Source organism: Amphibalanus amphitrite, unplaced genomic scaffold, assembly GCF_019059575.1.
Source record: "Amphibalanus amphitrite isolate SeventyFive unplaced genomic scaffold, NRLGWU_Aamphi_draft 001057F_arrow, whole genome shotgun sequence".
NCBI classification, from domain to species: Eukaryota; Metazoa; Arthropoda; class Thecostraca; order Balanomorpha; family Balanidae; genus Amphibalanus; species Amphibalanus amphitrite.
In genome coordinates this window covers 206,285-224,168 of record NW_024882551.1, presented here as the reverse complement: position 1 = coordinate 224,168, position 17,884 = coordinate 206,285, and the positions used below count along the sequence as shown (strand labels likewise).

The window sequence follows — 17,884 nt, the reverse complement described above, 5'->3', positions numbered from 1 at the left end:
CCGATAGACATGTTTTTTGTTGAAAATTTCAACTTTAAAATTTGACCTTTTTACCTGAAAGTGAAAGTAACCTCAGTTATATTCAGATGAAAATGGCCTCAAATGACACAGGCGACACCGAATTCGAAATCTATGGACTAAATGGACCATAAAACATATGTCACGTGACCGACTAATGATATAAGATTTCCGTGACCTGTGATGACCTGACCCTGACTTGAAAATCAAGGTACAAGTTTGGTACCCTCAGGGTATCTAAAGCATCTGTTCACGAGTGTGTAAACCAAAAATCAGATTGATCTGACGTGTAAGACGGTAGCCAGAGCCCAAAATGTGAACAAGCCAAACATCGATAATTCTTACTTTGACCTGACCTGTGACGTTATCGGTGACCTTGAGGTCAATGAAATTAGGTTTCGTTCGACAGCTTTTCCGGGGCTATCAGATGTTGTTTAAATTTTGACGATCGGCCCAGTAGTTTCGGAGTTAGGAGGGAGGGGCGGGCTAGGAATAGCCCCCCCCCCCCCCCCAGTAGGGCGCGTTGTACACAGACCCCAGTGGGGCGCGGGTTAAGCTTCAGCTATTACCCATCTATAGTAAGCGCTGAAATAACATCAATGTATGGTCGAGCTTACGACGGCCACTTACCTACTACGCGAACACAGAAATTGATAAGCTTTGTATGCGCTGGAGTTGGGCTGCACCATGTGAATACCATATTTTGACTGTAAGATCTTTATCTCATACGATCTTTTGGCATACGATCATTTTCCTTGACGATCCTTTGCGAATACGATCTTTTGTCCATACGAACATAATGTCGTACGATCTTTATCCATAACGACTTTTTGGCATACGATCATTTTCATTGACGATCTTTAGGGAATACGATCTTTTGTCCATACAAGCATTATGTCGTATGATCTTTATCCATTACGATCTTTTGCATACGATCAACTTCCTACGATCTTCTGCCATACGATCTTCTGCTTTGCCTGCCCAGTCAGGCGCGCACACAGGATTTTTGAATGGGGGGGGGCACGACCTGCGAACTGGGCCCCCTTCCATGCCTAAGGCCCCCCCCCCCGCCACCAAAAAAAAGGTCTACGGGATTATATTTTGGTTGGTTTGAACTTTGAGCTTTATCAATGCATGGTAAAACAATTATTTCGGTACTAGCTTAATTTTCAAAACATTTTTGATACTTTTTACGCTGTAATGTTGTATTCAAATGCGACTCAGAGTCGGTACATATACCTAATGATCTTAGCTTTACGTAAAACATTCAGTTAATTAAGCATTTTTGCAAGTCCCTCGGAAATCAGCCCCGGGCAGCGACTGACTGCCGGCCGGCCGACCGGCCCCGGGTGGCTAGAAGCAGGGGTCGGTCACCGTTCGCCCCGGATGTGTGGGAGCGGGAGCAGGCAGCAGCAAGCTCCTTTTTCACGAATATTCGCATATTCATTTAGGCACATGGACATGAAATGCCATTACATATATTTGATACGATGCGAGATCACAGACCAGAGATCCAGCTCATAACTTATATTCAATGTTTAACCGATGAATCAAATCAACAGGACTATGTACGATGTATGTATGTACGTACGTTAGCCCGCGCCCTGATGGGGGGGGCATTTTGGCCCCCCCCCTGTGGTTTTTCTTAAATAGCGAGAAAACGAATTTTGGGTACCTTACCGGGCATCAATTTCACACCTTCACACAAAATTTCAAGTCACAGGTCACCTCAGGTCAGGAGTTATTGAGGTCAAACTGAGGTCATGTTCGAGTAAAAATGAGCAAAAAACATGACATTTTTAACGCTCACAAATTCTACAGTTAACAAGCAATTTTAAAGTTCTTTATGTGGTTGTATAGAGAAAAAACGGCGCTACAAAACTGCTATCTCGGATTTTCGAAATTTTGGGATTTTGACCCCCAAAAATCAAAAAAATTGATTTTTTTAGAAAAACTCAAAAAATTTCCAAAAAATTTTCGAATTTCGAAAAAACCGGAATATATGTGATATTCCCTGCGCTCTTCGATATACATACCAAATTTTAGATCGATACCTCTTTTTTTGGCCAAGTTATAGCAAAAAAACTGTTAAAAATTGATGACGTCAAATTTTTGAACTCAATTTTTAGCAATTCTAGACCTTGTAGCGCAAAACGGAGACCACCATTGAACTCCCCGTGACGAGCTGCATCGAATCGATACCCATTTTATGCAAAAATATCAACTTTGAAATTTGACCTAATTTGACCTGACCTTGACCTGACCTTGACCTGACCTTGACCAAAACGTGACCTAAGCTGGCCCTAAAAGTCTGTCTGACCCACATAATCGCATTTGTCATGTAAAATGGACCATAAAACATGTATCACACGACACTTTCATATTGTGACCCCCCAGTGACCTGACCTCTGTGACCTGACCTGGTATCAGTGACCTCAAATAGCAAAATATTTGTTTGAAGAACATTTCCCCATCGATGATTTTCAATGAAATGCATTTTACTCGATTTTACAACGCATTTCTTGAAATGCCTGTAAACGGTGAAAATTCGACCTTTGACCTGACCTGTGACGTCATCGGTTTGACCGAGGTCAATGAAATTGGGTCACAAGGTAGTTCCCCGTTGGGGCTATCCAACACCGTTTACCGCTTGTCGCTATGTTGCGTGGTTCTCGAGATCTGAGGGGGGGCCAAAATGCCCCCCCCCCCCATCAGACCGCGTTGCTCGGCAGACCCCATCTGGGCGCGGGTTAGACACGTACCCAGGATTTCGCCCAAGAGGGGGTCACCTGCTCTTGAAGGGGCCCGCGAGTCACCCGGGGGTCCGGGGTCAGCCCAGGCAGGGACGTATCCAGAACCTTTCGATGGGAGAGGGGGCACGGTGGGTTCGGTCCACTGGCAGACCGGCCTCTTAAAAATGGTCTTTGCCCTGAGAAAATGTGGAAAATTGGCAAGTAAAAATATCATTTATGCCCGAGGAGTGTGCCTAATGTGCATGGTATTTTACGAGCGAGCGAAGCGAGCGAGCTCCTCTGAGTCACCAGTGTGTGGCGCGCTGAGAGGTGCCGGTAATAGGCCGTCAGATGCGATGCTGTTGCATCCTCACAGGCGCTGTTGCGGGGTCTTAGGGCTCAGAGACGCTGGTGGGGCCATCATTGGCATGTGTGTGACCCTGTAAAGTGGCCTGAAAGTGGAAAGTGGCCCTTCATAGGCTGGCAAGGACACTCAGGAGCTGTTAAGAGGCCCTGAGTCACTAGTACGTGTCCCTCAGAGGCGCCGGTGTGGGGACTCTCAGAGCCGCCGATGTAGGCCCGCGAGTCATCCGCGGGTGTGGGTCTCTTGGAGGTGGCCCAGCAAACATGCCCACATGGTTCCCATATGGGGCCCACATGGGCCCCCCACCTCTTCCATATGGGTCCCACATGGGAATGGCAGTGGGTGACACGTGGGACCCATATGGGTCAGCCCACGTAGGCCCCATATGGGACCCACGCGGCGCCCACATGGGACCCATATGGGTAGCCCATCTGTAGCCCATGTCCCACGTGGGCCCATCTGGCCCATGTTCACCCCATATGGGACCCACATGGGATGCCCATCTCCAGCCCATGCATGCGTTTGGCCCATCTGGCCCATTTTTATCCCATATGGGGCCCATATGGGTAGCCCATCTGTAGCCCATGTCCCACGTGGGCCCATCTGGCCCATGTTCACCCCATATGGGACCCATGTGGGCATGTTTGCTGGGGGCGTGAGGGGCTTCGCAGGTGCCGTTGTGGCTTTTAGAACTACACTGGTGTGGGCCGTGGAGCTATCACAGACGGGTGTGGAGCCATTGCAGCTGATCCCTCATTGGCCGTTACTAGGGCCCTCAAAGGCCGCCAAGGTCTCTCAGAAATCGGCATTGGGCCTTTATGGAGATAAGTGTGGCTACATAGGAGCCCATAACGTGCTCTCAAAAGGCCTGTGGTGTCCTTCCGAGTTAAAATGCGGCCAGCGCGAACCCTCTGCCACCAATTGGCGCCGCTGGGGCCCTCGGGTTCGAAGGAACCCCAAACCCGAGAACGGTCACGTACCCCCTCGCTCCCTGGTTATGTCATTGAATCCAAGTGATCAGGGAATCACTTCAAAATTCAAAAAAAGGAAAAAATTCAGGGAATCAGGGGCCTCTCAGATGACCAGGGGTGTTCAATTGATCAGGGGCCCACCAGGTGACCAGGGGACCATCTGATAATCAGGGGCCCCTTAACTAACCAGAAACCCCTTAATTAAATAACCAGGGCCCCCTCAGTAAATGGGGGCCACTCGGGTAACTGCAGGAGTCGTTCCCTTTGAGGCCTTATAAGGGCCCTTTCAGCAGCTGAGGGGCCTTTGAGGCCCTTTGAGGGCCTCTTGACGTCAGCTGAGAACCGTTGAACGCCAGCTGAGGACCGTTTGGTCTGATGGCCATTAGACGCCATCGCCAATTACTGAGGGCCCTCTGACACCAACTATGGGGCCCTCTGACACCAGTTAAGGGCCCTTAAAGTTTGACGCCAGCTCAGGGCCCTCTGACATCAGCTGGGGGCCCTCTGACGCTAGCTCAGGGCCCTTTGACGCCCTTTAAGGCCTTCTGAGGTCTGTTTGGCGCCAGCTGAGGGCCCATTTAGGCCATATGAGGGCCCTTTGAGGCTTTTTGAGGGCCACTCGACGCCAGCTGAGGACCGTTGGACTCCAGCTGAGGACCGTTTGAGGCCTTCTAATGGTCATTTGGCGCCAGCTGAGAGCCCTCTGACACCAGCTGGGGGCCCTCTGACACCAGCTGGAGCCCTCTGACACCAACTAAGGACCCTTTAAGGCCTTCGGAGGGCCGTTTGATGCGAGGTCAGCTCAGAGCCCTTTGACGCCCTTAAAGGCCCTCTGAGATCCGTTTGACGTTAGCTGAGGGCCCCTTGAGGCCATATGAGGGCCCTGTGAGGCCATCTGAGGGACGCGGCCCCCTCGCCTTGGGACCTAGCCCCTGCTGATTTGACCTACTGCGTCCCTGCCCTGTGCCCTGTCCGGTTCCCTGACCTGTGCCCTGCTGCGTGCCCTGACCTGTAACCTTCCCTCTAAAATGTCCTGTGCCATGCCCTGTAACCTGCCGTGCCTTGCTTTCTGCCCTCCTTAGTGCCCTATTCTGTTCCTTGCCCTGTGCTCTTAGTCGTACCTAGCACGTGCCCTCTGCTCAACTTTGGGACGCAGTAAAAATTTGTTAAAATATGCCCTGATTTTAAGGGCCATTGAAATTTCACCACAACGACCCTGGCTGCGCTACTGGGCATATGATGGACTATATGGTCCTGCTGGGGAGTGAGCTGGGCCTTCCCAGTCTTTTCAATCATTATTTCAGCAGTCAGCTCATTGTTAGGTATGTACCTACACGGTCTTCGGCCGAGTTCGGCGGTCTTAAGGCCGCCTCAAATGGGCCCCTAATCCTTCGAGTTGGGCCCCCCAACTCGAATAGGGGACACGGGCCCGTGTGCCCCCCCCCCCCTTGTGTGCGCACTGCGCCCTTGCCTGTCTTTTACGATCCTTTGTCTGGTTACCCACCCAAGCAGCCTTGGTGAAGACTGTCATGTCCTCTAGCACAGGAGCCTAAAGCAGAGGTTCAGCTGCTGCTGCTAGATGTCACTTATGTCAATATTTTTGCTTTTAGTAATGCCAATTATGTCCCGGCTCATCATATCTATTTAATTTTATATGCATCAAGTAATGTATATTCTATTTTTCAAATATTGAAAATAATATGAACATCACATAAGCTTATAAATTAAGGTAAATTTAAAAGAACATTTAGAAAGAAAGCAGTTGATTTGTTTGTGAAACCGTCACCTCTAGCCATGGCTGCACATTGTTTTGTTTTGTCGCATTTCGACAAACGTGGCTGAGTGACCGTGGCGCTGGGGTGCGCGTTTTGTTCATCGAGGACACTGAACTCTATAATGTGGAATGCGCATCGGCCGCCAGATGGTGTCCAACGGTGCCGCCATGTTGCGCAGACCAGAAAGCGGCCGCCGCCTGTGTTGGGGAATAGGGAATTCGGGACCTCGATTTACGTTTACGGTCGCTGCATCCGTTACGTTCAAGCTATGTGGACACGGAACCCAGCATCTTACGCAGAATTGAATGGAGAACAAGATGAAATCCTAAAAAATCCTCAGATATAAGGAACTAATACGTTAAACCCTTATAAGTGAATGGGGAAATATGAAAATTGCTATTTTGGCGCCGAAAATGATCTGAAACCAGGGGCCCGGGAACGATTTTCAAGTTGGGGGGGCGAGCCTAAAATATCTGACATGATGCATATGAAACAGTGGCGTAGCTAGGGGTCTAAGGGGAGGCGTACCCCCCCCCCCCCCCATTGGGTTCAAAGGGACCTTCGGGTCCGAGGGGCCCTGCGGCGCCATTTGACCGCTGAAGGTCAAACCGCTGACCGCCCCATGGGGCTCGTTAGAGCACCTCATGGGCCCTAAATACTAAATAGCCACACTAAGATCTCCATAAGGGCCCCACGCCGGCTTCTGAGCGCCTCTTGCGCCTTTTCAGGGCACCTCGGTGGTCTCCAAAGGCCCGTTACTGGCCTCTGAGAGTCCTTTACCGGCCTATGAGGGGCCAGTTCTAGGGGCATTTCCCGCCTGTGATGGTCCCACAGATACAGATACAGATACAGATACAGATATATTCGAGCCAGATCCACACATTGGAGTGGCTTTTCACAAGCTCACGTCATACGATGGGGAATATCATGGGGAGGGGGAGTATATCGAGCACACATCCACGCATTCACAAATCACAGTACGTATGCTCAACATAGACACACACAATCTAAGCATCTTGTTCAGGCATTGCTCGCAGCACCTTCATAGCGTTAGCTCTGAAAGATGACACCATTGGGTCAACTTTGAGCTGGTTGAGTCGTGCCACTCCCCTGTAGCACAGCCGCCGTCGGCCACACTTATTTTTCTGAGGGCCCCATAACGGCAACTATGGGGCCCTCATCGGCGCCTATGAGGGCCCACACCGGTGTCTCTGAGGGTTTCACACCCCCCAACTCTGAGTGCCTACACCAGTGCCTATTAAAATTAAGCCCTGTATCGGCGGCTCTGAGGACCCAACCAACACCTGTGCATCTGAAGGCCACCCACTGGTGACTTTTGAGGGTCCCACACCGATGAGTCTGAGGGCCCCACCGGCGTCTGACAGTACCATGCCGGTCTCTAAGGACCCCACAGGACTTCTCCTGCCGGCCTAAGGACCCCTTGCCGGTCACTGAGACCCCCTGCCGGCTTGTAAAGAGTTCGCGTCAGCAGCTCTAAAGCCCCCACACCCGTCTGCAACGGCTCCACACCAGCGTTTATGAGGGCCCACAACAACGCCTGTAAGGACCCTCATCGGCGCCTCTGAGAGAATCACACTAGCACCTCTGAGCGCCCACACCGGCACCTGCATGACGGCCCCACACCGGTGCCTCTAAAGGCCCCTTACCGGCGGCTCTGAGGGCCCTACGCCGGTGATTCTGAGGGTGCTACCGATAACCGAAGGCACCACACACACAAGCCCTTAGTGTCGCTGAGCTTTAATCCCATACCGGCCCTCCGAGGGCGCCACGTCAGTGCGCTCATTTCCCCACACCCCTCCCTCACACCCCCGGAGCGGGTAAACTGCGTTATACCTAAAGCAACGATTTTACCACCGTTGTAGGTACGTTATGCATTTCTCAAAGTTGATTCAAAATGGTCCAGTATAAAACTGGCCTGCCAAGCTTATGGCCAAGGTCAGGCCCAAATCAAAGTGGGATGACAATAGCAGATGTTATCAAATCGATACTGTATCAGCAGAAACCATTTCAGATGGCAAGGAAAATGCCGTGTGTTGATGTTTAGATGTATAAAGGAAACAAGAAGAAAAGAAATCCGGAAAAGGGAGGAAAGACCTTTTCTAGCTGCCTCAATGTTGAGGGGGCGCCGCCCCCTCGGCTCCAAAGTTGGGGGGGCAAGCGCCCCCGCTGCCCCCCCTGTTCCCGGGTCTATGTCTGAAACTATCTCAAGCATATAGAATCATGATTTCATGCACTCCTTGCAAGGTTATATGCTTCATATTTACATTGTTGCTCTTGCGTGACGTCATTTGTGACGTCACAAGGGTCACAATTTTTCTTCAATAACTCCCGATCAAATTGAGCTAGCGAGTCGGGAAAGCCACCAATGGACTCAGGAAGACCTGCCGAATCGAATGATATGCGACATGACCTCTTTCGACCAACTTCGTGACCTGGGGGTGCTGACCTGACCTTGACATGAGGTCAACACCCTAAGTTGACCTGAACCGAACAAAAAGTATATCATTCGATGCGCCTGAGCTAGCTGAACACGATGATGCCAAAATCGCGGCTCCACGGCCATTTTTGGCGAAGTTATTTACAAAAAAAAACGAACCCTTGCCTTAGATTACTTGACCTGACCTCAGAGGTCACCGGTTGACCTGAGACCTTTACAGCGGGTTCCTACCAGTCACTCTGCATTATACTTTGCCGCATACGGCCACTTTACCGCTTAATTCTAGTTAAATTAGCGGCGCATTAGCGAGGTGGGTTCAATCAACCCCCTCGGCCGGGGCAAATGTAGGTCCGGCGAGTGAATTTGAGGAATTCTGAAGATACGATCGTGTTCCCCACTCAATTCTGCGTAAGATGCCGGGTTCCGTATCTACGTAACTTGAACGTAACGGATGCGGCGGCCGCAAACGTAACTCGAGGTCCCGAATTCCCTATTCCTCAACACAGGCGGCGGCCGGTTCTTGGTCTGCGCAATATGGCCGCCACCGTTAGACACCACGGCCAATAGGATTGAAGCGGCATTGCTCCCCTGTGATCGAGGACCATTTATCGTGGATTCTGGGTAGGTTGTTGCGGTTTGCTTATGTTTGTTAACTTGAAAACGCTTAGCATTCACTCATGGCCTTACTTAAAGGAAGACTGCCACCTTCAAAAAGTTTTCTCAGATCGGCCTATGATTTATTCCCTGGACAAAACAAAATTTTAGAATTCACCTGACAAAGTATCATCACGTAAATCGCGAAAAAAAATTGTCGATTATCATACAATTATCAATCGGTTAATGTCTAGCGACAATGTTTACACATCACTAGACTTCAAGGTCATAAGATTATTACATTTTATTTGAAAAAGTAAGGTATTTTATGATTTACTAATATATGATTTCATAAGAAATTGGCCATGTTTAATTTATTTTGCATTTAAGTTCGTAAAACATTTAAAAATCATGGCTCATTTGGAATCAGGGTCTGGCCCATGTTAAACCCCATTTCCCACACTTTTTTGGAAAAAATGAACTACTGAATATATAAGTTTAACTTTTATTTTGACACTCCAAAATTCTTCTCTGATCTCGAAACAATCAAAGTTTTGACATATATTTACCAAAAGATAAGAAAATTCATGTTTCAAAGTTATCGATAAACAGTAGAGATGTCGGTTTTCTTGGACTAAAAAAATGGCATCAAACTGAACTTTGATCTGCTTTGATCTCCGATTTCTCGCAAACGGGTTCGAATTTCGGAAAACCGACTTCAGTCTGGGACATAGGTGGCTCAGCTCTAGTGAAAACCGTTTTGTGGAAAAAAGGTGGCAGTCTACCTTTAACAAAATTTCTCCTTGGATTTTCGCTGATTCATCCGCCAGACGAAAGCTGGCGCGCGGCAGACTGCAGAGCACTTGTGGGGATTCCCGTATCAGCCCCCAGCCCCCTGACCCCTCTCCGCTGTTTTTTTTTTTGTACAGCCCTCTGCAGACTGCGTGGTAGGTATTCTTTTTTTGACAAAAACGAGAATGACGCAAATACTATGCTATCGGTCATTCGGAAATCTGATCAAAGACCTTCGTTTGAACTGTTCACTTCTTTATTAGATGCGCGAGACTCCACATCTTAGATTGGCATCATCACCATACTCATTTTTCATCTAGTTTGGCAACAAAGCCTAAAAGTTTATATTTGCCCCCAAAGAAACTTTTGCATTTTGTTGCCACACAAGGCGCATACTTCATTAAGTTATAGACCTATTCGAAGGAGTGGAGGATGGAGCATCTATTTGCAATGAGTTCCGACTGACTGAAAGTATAGTCTTTGAGTTATGATTGGTTTTGTCAAAAAAAGAATACCTACCATGCAGTCTGCTGAGGGCTGTACCTATTTCAGTGTGCTTTGTTTGGCCCCTTAATTCCTTCCCCTATTGTTTTCAGAGTGAAATTGCACCAAACTGTTGACTCACAGGAAGCCAGCTGGAGAAAAGATGCCTCAGGGGGAGGAAACCATCCCTCAAGAGACAACACCTCTTCTCCGAACATCAGACAGATCTGATGGTGAGTAGGTATTAACACACAATATGCTGAGAAGATTGACAAATAGAAATTGAAACCTTGCAAAGAGAAAGAGCCTGCCCAATTGAGCAACAATGGCCTGTTGGGGGATAATTTGATAAATAAGCACACAAATACAAGATTGGCAAGAGTGAACTTCTTGCTGTATGGTTCATGTAATAGGGAATCCAGTTTGAACTTTAAAAATTACACTGAATGAATATGACCCAGACCAACTGGCACAAGGAGGTACTGGAGAGGTCTGAATGAAATGCATATGAAGCATTCTTGTAGCCTGTGTTTTGGAGATATTATGACATCAAGATCAAGGCACAGCTTGAAATTGAACATATGTTTCCTAATGGCTGAATCAGACAATATCTTTCAAATTAAGCACAATTCAGTAAGTGCAAATTCATGCCAACTAGGCTGTTCAAGGTCAAGATCCTGATCAAATCAGAAAGGTCATAAATCTTCAGATGACTCTTTAGTCCCTGCTTCAGACCTGGTTTCAATCTAAATTGACAATCTTTAACCAGACCTTGGCCTCCAAATTCAAGCATTTTACATGGGAATTGTATGTTATTGATGCTAGAAACATTTATGACCCACTTTAATACTAAACATTAGTACTGTTTTATTATGCTCTGCAAATACCTATTTGAATCTGACTGTGAATGTCAATGTGCACCATTGTCAAATAAACTGGTGCCGAATGTGAATAGAAATTGGAATGTCGATCAGATCAAGGTCAGCGATATTCGGAACGAATTGAATGCATGTATCTGAAAGTGAATATGATGCAAATATACACACATACCGACATCGATTTGAAACCCATGGCTGAGTTGGTCGAGTGTTGGAATCCTAGGGTTGAAGGCCCTTACACTAGTCACTTGATCAGCATTCATGCGCTGATGATGAAATTTGGAGTTGGCTCCTGACGGGATGACCCCGTCTTGCAACTAAGGAGATAATTTTTATTGGCTAGCCTCACGACTTTGATTAATTGAATCGAAAATGATATAGTTAATAGTATGACAAGCTGCAAAAGCATGGCTACTGGTGCCTTCGATCGCATGCCTCTCTGACACCGGGACGGCTGGGCCCGACTTCCTCCACTCGCGTGTCCAACGTTCAGTCCTTTCGCGGGGCCGGCATGCATTATGCATTCGGTAGCCCGGATTATGTAATATGTAATAGGCCGGAATAGCTAGTTCCAAGGACGTGAAGTGCCGGCGGCGGCGGCCATTGACCACCGCGCCGGTGGGTCGTTGGCGGTGCAGAGAGGCTTACGGAGCTCTTGGGGTGCTGCAGACTCGATTCCGAGCTGTCGGAGCTCGTGTAGAGCTGTTGGCTCTACACCGAGCTGGCGGAGCTCCTGTGGAGCTGCAGAGTGCAGACTTCACCAAGCTGGCCGAACTCTTTGGGAGCTGCATACTTTTATAACACGAGCTGATGGAGCTCTTGGAGAACTGTAGGCTTCACGCCGAGCTGACGGAGCTCCCGAATAAATGGAGACTTTTTTCTGACCTGAAGGAGCACTAGAAAGAAAAACTGCGCATCGAGCTAACGCAACCTATGGGAAAAGGTTGTGCGCTATCTGAGGCATAGGCCGTCGAGTTGGTTCAACGCCGAGCCGGTAGTAGGTGAAGGGGCTTTGGGGAAAGTGTTTCCTTGCACCGCATCATTACCAGATGATCTTTATCGTTAGGTGGATCCCTAGACCCTAGGTCATGTAGCGGTGTGGCAATTATATTTTTTAGACTGTTCTGTTTCGTTGAAGGAGCACGTGCTTTCCTAACAACCGAACAAAAACATCTGTGTCATTCCCCCCCCCCCCTGTTTGTTACTCAGCGGTCCTGTTTTGTCTCCTGTGGACTAAAACACAGCTCAGGTCCAAAGGTCTCCGTCGGACAGCGTGGTTCTGAGTCACTGATAGGGCGCGGACCGCCGCCAGCCGCGTCCGATGGGCAGTGACGGGTCGTGTCAGTGTCCGAGAGGCCGGCTGCGCTCTGCGCTTTGTTCTGAAGAAGCCATATTGCAGACCCCACCACAAGGCTGCGCGACTTGCAATACAGACTTCGCTGTTTATAGATCAGATACAAGAGTGACTGCTAGCAATATTGTTTTAGGACGATGACCGACATTCAGTACGTTGCGATGTCGAAAGATACTAAGAAAGCTGGATCGGCCAAGAAATCAGGTAAGAAATTGAGCTGTTCCAAATGCAAGATTGCCACGTCTCGCGTTGGAGACCGCCCTTAGCTCGATTTTCTTGGAATTACAATTGGTGCTCGGATCTGATTCAGTCTTCTCCATCCATGAGATTGCATGCACCGCCAACTTAGCCCGCTTCATTGTGATTTATACATGGGTGCTAAATGGAGCCTGTGATTGTGCTAACTTCAGTCGGTATAAAACACAAATATTGAACTCGAGCTTACATAATTGAAGGTTGTTATCATCTTGATACACAATCTTACGTAACTGTGAGTTGTGACAAAGATCGCACTCACCTTATCACGACAACGAACGTCCTGTATGCATAGTGGATACGGTTGGCCTACCGACCGCGCACAAACTGCTGACGTGGGGACTGGGGATGGCTGCGGCGCTATAGGAAATGAGCCTAATGACGTACACCTGACCACCCCCGACCAGGGGCGCACCCAGGAGTCGGGGTGAATACGTGTTCCCTTCATAATCGGGGGGGGGGGGCTTATAAGATAGGTACTGAATTTTTAATTATCCCTATGGTGATTTCTTGACCAAACATGTATTTCAAAGTCCTTCGCTGTTGCCTTTGTGATTTGCTGATGTGCCGTCCCTTCTCGTGTCCTTTGTGTTTCTACTTTCTACATCCCCATTTTCTTTGTCTGGTTACGCCGCTGCCGACACCTGTGTGACATCCAGCGCTGACCGGCTGTGGCCGTCCTAAATCTGCCAGTTGGACCCAGGGTGGCCACCGAGCACCGTGCCAGTCTGACTCTCTTTCCTCCTCACTCCGCAATCCTCCCTCTGTGTTTACGCTGCCATTCGCCGCGCGCCAAGATCGTCCGTGCTCCTCTCCCGGAGATACTATCGATTTCCGGACACCCGACCTCCCCAGTCGCCGCAGACAGACCGTGCGCTGCCAGCTCGCGCGCTGTGAGCTCTCGCGCTGCCAGCTCGCGCCCTGTGAGCTCGCGCGCTGCAAGCTCGCTGTGTAGCTCCAGCGTAGTGATCGTAACTGTAGTGCACACTCTCATAGTGTCGCTCCGTGCGAGGGTGTCTCGGGCGGTGGAGTCGGACTCTTTGTGCGTAGTGCGTGAGATAGCACCTGTGGCGACTCCGTCCGGCCACCGGCTATTCAGACTCGGACCTGCTCGACAGCTGTGCGTTCCTTCCTTGCGATTGAACACTGCCGTCCTTCATTCTCGGCAGGTTGCTACCTGTGCCGTTCCTAGTCGCGTTTTATAGACTGAATTTCAGATTCTTAGACTAATTCTTCCTCCTCAGAGCTCCGTTCACCGTCCATCAAATTCCCATCTCCCTACCACCCTCATTCTCCCCTCCCCTCCCCTCACCCCCGTCTCGCCGTTCTGATGTGTCTACGGCGCTGCTGCCGGTGTCTGTGCTGCGCAGGCTGCTGCTGCTGCCAGTCGCTGGCGCTGGCTCTCCTCACCGCCTGTGTGGTGGTCGTCGTCCTGGCCGGCATCACCGTCGTCTCGGCGTTCTCCATCATCGGCTACCCGTGGCACGCCTCCTGCCAGGCAGACTGGTGAGTCAGACTACCCGTGGCACGCCTCCTGTCAGGCAGACTGGTGAGTCAGACGGGGGCTCAGAGGGGCGAATGGGTGTGGAACTGGGGAGGGTCAGGTACGCCTCCTGTCAGCGGATTGGTGAGTGAGGAGTGGGCTCGGAGGAGCGGAGGGTGTGGTGAGTGGGAGTGGTGGATGGAGGGCTGTAGAACGAGGGCTTAGCAAGACGTGTAGGTTCAGGGAAACGGAACGGGAGGAGGCACCGGGACCGGGAATCCGTCGCTTTTCACGGATTCCCGGTATACAATTACGGCTATTTAAGTTCAAGGCAGGGCTGCGGAGTCGGAGTCGGAGTCGGAGTCGGTCGGAGTCGACAGTTGTGACCGGAGTCGGAGTCGGAGTCGGAGTCGATTTTAGAAACCCGAGCCGGAGTCGGAGTCGGAGTCACCGAAAATCTGTCGACTCCGCAGCCCTGCTAGGTCTGCGGAGTCGGAGTCGGGAGTTGGAGTCGGTCGGAGTCGACAATTCTGCCCGGAGTCGGAGTCGGAGTCGAAGCTGGTTTTTGAAAGCCGGAGTCGGAGTCGCCGAAAATCCATCGACTCCGCAGCCCTGGTTCAAGGAAACTAAAACCCAATCGTATTGGATTTTGGTGAAGCGAGGAGTACCGAAGAACAGGTCCCAGTCAGGCCTCAGAGGCCCCAGCCCCTACTGTGCTAGCTTTGTCAAAGCCGAGTCTTCAGCTCATGCAGCGTGCACATGTGCCATTTACGGGTGTGCCGCCGTTTAGCCGGACTACATATGTGTAGAACCGGTTTGATCGCCCCCAGCGATCGCTTATCTTGCCTTGACCTGTTCTGAATTGTCATGCAGCCATTTCAGTTTTGTGGTTTATATTGTGAGCACGCCATGTTAGATGGAATGCCGCCGTAATCCTTCTTTGTAAATGAGGCCAAGTTAGCCCCAGCTTTTTGAAATGGCGTAGTATTATTGTGTAATTTATGCTAATGTGGGATTGTTTAGCACTGATTCGCGGTTAGACCAGCTAAGTACAGTAATCAATCCAAGCATATGTCAAGCAGGCATAAGTACATAAGCTGTATGCTATCGAGTCTCGGCTTGGACTGAGCTCCGCTTATGCGCTGTCTGACTCTGTCATCCTTTTACCACCTCTTTGTATTGGACTGATCCCTGGAGCCGGTGAAGCCCCACTGTCCCGCGCCTGCTTGTTCACCTTGGCGAAGCCTCTAAAGAGACCGTCGATGTTTTACATCTACCCTACCCCTCCTCAGTCCAGCGCGTGTCTACGATGCTTGTGCCCATGGCTTTCGCACTGACGAAACATTCATATGTGTGAGGTTCATACTGGTGATGTAACTTTCATATTCGTGACATGATACTCATACTTGTGAGTTGTGACGTCTACTTTCGTGACGTTCATACTCATAGACATGTTTAAATTGTGACATTGCTGCCTATGACCTGAATGTCCGATACACTCCTACCCTTAACGCCCCTGACGTCACCGACCGCTGACGCTGGGCCGTCGGCGCCCGCAGGACGTTCGGCAAGCCGTGTCAGGATGTGATGACGTCGATCGTGGACCAGATGCGCGCCTGGGAGGGCGAGGACGGCTGTGCCGCCGGCGGCGAAAAGTGTCTCTACCAGGTGAGCGCCACACGCGGTGTATGCAGATGGTAATAGGAACAGATGATGATTTGGTAATTGTGCCAGTGCCAGGTTGAGCGTTGCATGACGTAAGGCGACTTACTGTTTTACATCAATGATCAGCCGTCAATGATCGTAATTGATCAAGCTTACAGTATTGTATTTTCGTTTTTCACTTGTCTCTTGCGCAGACGCACGACGTGTTTTTCAGTAGATACCCTACAAAGTCCCAAGAAGCCGTAAAGAAGTACGTTACGCCACTCAGGACACTTGACACCTCAGTCAGTTAAAAGCCGTGTCTGCCTCCAGTGTCTGCCTCCAATCCGCAGTTGACAGCGCCTTAGATCTGCCCTACCGGTCTGACACCCCCTCTCCCTTACAGCTGATCAGCGCCAGCGGGGACACCGTCACGGGCACCCACACCACACCCGTCTCCCACTACGTGGACGAGCTGACGTTCACCTTCGTCAACGGCTCGGCGACCGGCGCCTGCCGCATGCAGGTAAGACGTCCCGCCCCCCGGCGAGATATCGATCGGGCTTGGTGCAAATTCTTACCGCTGAATGTAAATAACACATGTAACTTGATGCGTTGACAGCAATGTTTGGAATTAGTTTGATATGCGTGAATTGCAGCTAGTACTAATGCTACGATTATTTGTGAATGGAACAAGTGGAACTTTGAGGCTGCTTTCATGACTACGAGGTTTGTTAGACACCAACGTCGTGTTCTTGGCCTCATGCATTGAGACTGGCGGGCTGAAAGGGGGCGGATACCAAATTGATCGTGTATCCATTTCTTTCCACAAACTGCCACAGATGACACGTCACGGACCGTGGCTCCAGTGCCTCCACCCCTCCCCCTCCCCCGTTACAGTCATCGATTCATACGTACGGCTTACTAAGCGCAGCTCTACCCTACATCAGCTGAATTTTGTTGTCAAATGGTTGCCTACCTTTGTTTCATTTTGTCCCCCAGGGGTACTCGCGCTCCAAGACCTGGTACGCCTACCTGGACAAGGGCACCAACTTCTGTAACATGAAGAACCTGATCGTGGGCTCTGGGCTGGACCAGGCCGACCCGATGTACTCGGAGAATACCAGCGACAGCGTCTGTACTCAGTACTCTTCGGCCGACTGTGAAAAGTACTGAGGCGGCCCACCTCTATCGCTAACCCGTGCCGGGGTTCGCTGCGAGGTCTTTGTGGTGTTTCACTAGCGCCAGTGGAGACAATATCTATAGTCTGTTCCATATCAAGCTTGCAGTTGGAGTTTCTTCGGCAGATCGCTCCTCCGCTAAAAAATTTGCGTCTTAAAATGTAAAGTTGTCTATACAGAAATCACGCACTGCTTTCAGCAGGGCACTTCGGCTGCAAACTTGAAACGGAACAAAGTATAGCGCTTATAATGCTTATGCTTGCCGGCTGAAGTAAGCCTAGTTTTACGATCATTACTGACGCTTGGAGGAGTATAATAATACACCTCAGCTATTTACTCGTATAGTCAATCGTGCCATTTGATTCGTCACGGTGTGTATTCGAGGTTCAGTGTGTCTACACTTAGGTACATATGATAGCATTATTTCTCTTTTTAGTCTGTTCCCTGCAGAAAAGTATTATTTGTGAACCTACATCTACGTAGGATTCAACCGTTTTGTTGTACCTCGCTTGTTTTTTCCTCATGCGAGCGCGACTAGTGTTACCTTCGCTTCGCTTTGTTTCGCCGTGGCTGTGGTGACTATGGTGATTGGATTGTTGGCGTGCTTTACCAGATGTAGCACGTGTCTGTGATATGTGGGACTTCTGTATATAATCAGGCTGCTTCCGCGTCGGAGGCGCAGGCCAGTATGTAACGAACAAATAAAAGGTGTCAGGAGAACACGGTGGAATGGTTACACAATGATTCCGCTCCGATGGGGTAAGCAGTGCTTCCAGCTGCAATCCAGAGTATTACTGAGAGCTCAGCACGGCATACCGACTCGGTTCTGCGCGATGTGGTAAATGTTTTAACTCATCATGCCATACTGTACAACCACATTAAAAAATATATCAGAGCTTCAT

General features: G+C 49.7%; 1 protein-coding gene across 8 annotated transcripts; it reads left to right on the top strand.

Moving 5' to 3' along the window:
- The first annotated feature begins 5,908 nt into the window (after positions 1–5,908).
- Positions 5,909–17,702, top strand: LOC122369634. Of its 8 annotated transcripts, XR_006254438.1 has the most exons (8): positions 5,909–5,965; positions 8,918–8,939; positions 10,301–10,420; positions 14,045–14,180; positions 15,717–15,825; positions 16,208–16,327; positions 16,804–17,063; positions 17,222–17,702. XR_006254438.1 is itself a non-coding variant. In XM_043344526.1 (7 exons), the coding sequence occupies exons 3-7, from the start codon at positions 10,351–10,353 to the stop codon at positions 16,975–16,977; spliced, it is 609 nt and encodes a 202-aa protein (XP_043200461.1). In that variant the 5' UTR covers positions 5,909–5,965; positions 8,918–8,939; positions 10,301–10,350; the 3' UTR covers positions 16,978–17,702. The 8 variants fall into 8 exon arrangements, 7 of the variants coding, with proteins under 7 accessions (XP_043200461.1, XP_043200463.1, XP_043200464.1 ...); XM_043344526.1 differs by having other exon boundaries at positions 16,804–17,702; XM_043344528.1 differs by lacking the exons at positions 5,909–5,965; positions 8,918–8,939 and adding an exon at positions 9,544–9,607 and having other exon boundaries at positions 16,804–17,702.
- The last annotated feature ends 182 nt before the right edge of the window (positions 17,703–17,884 follow it).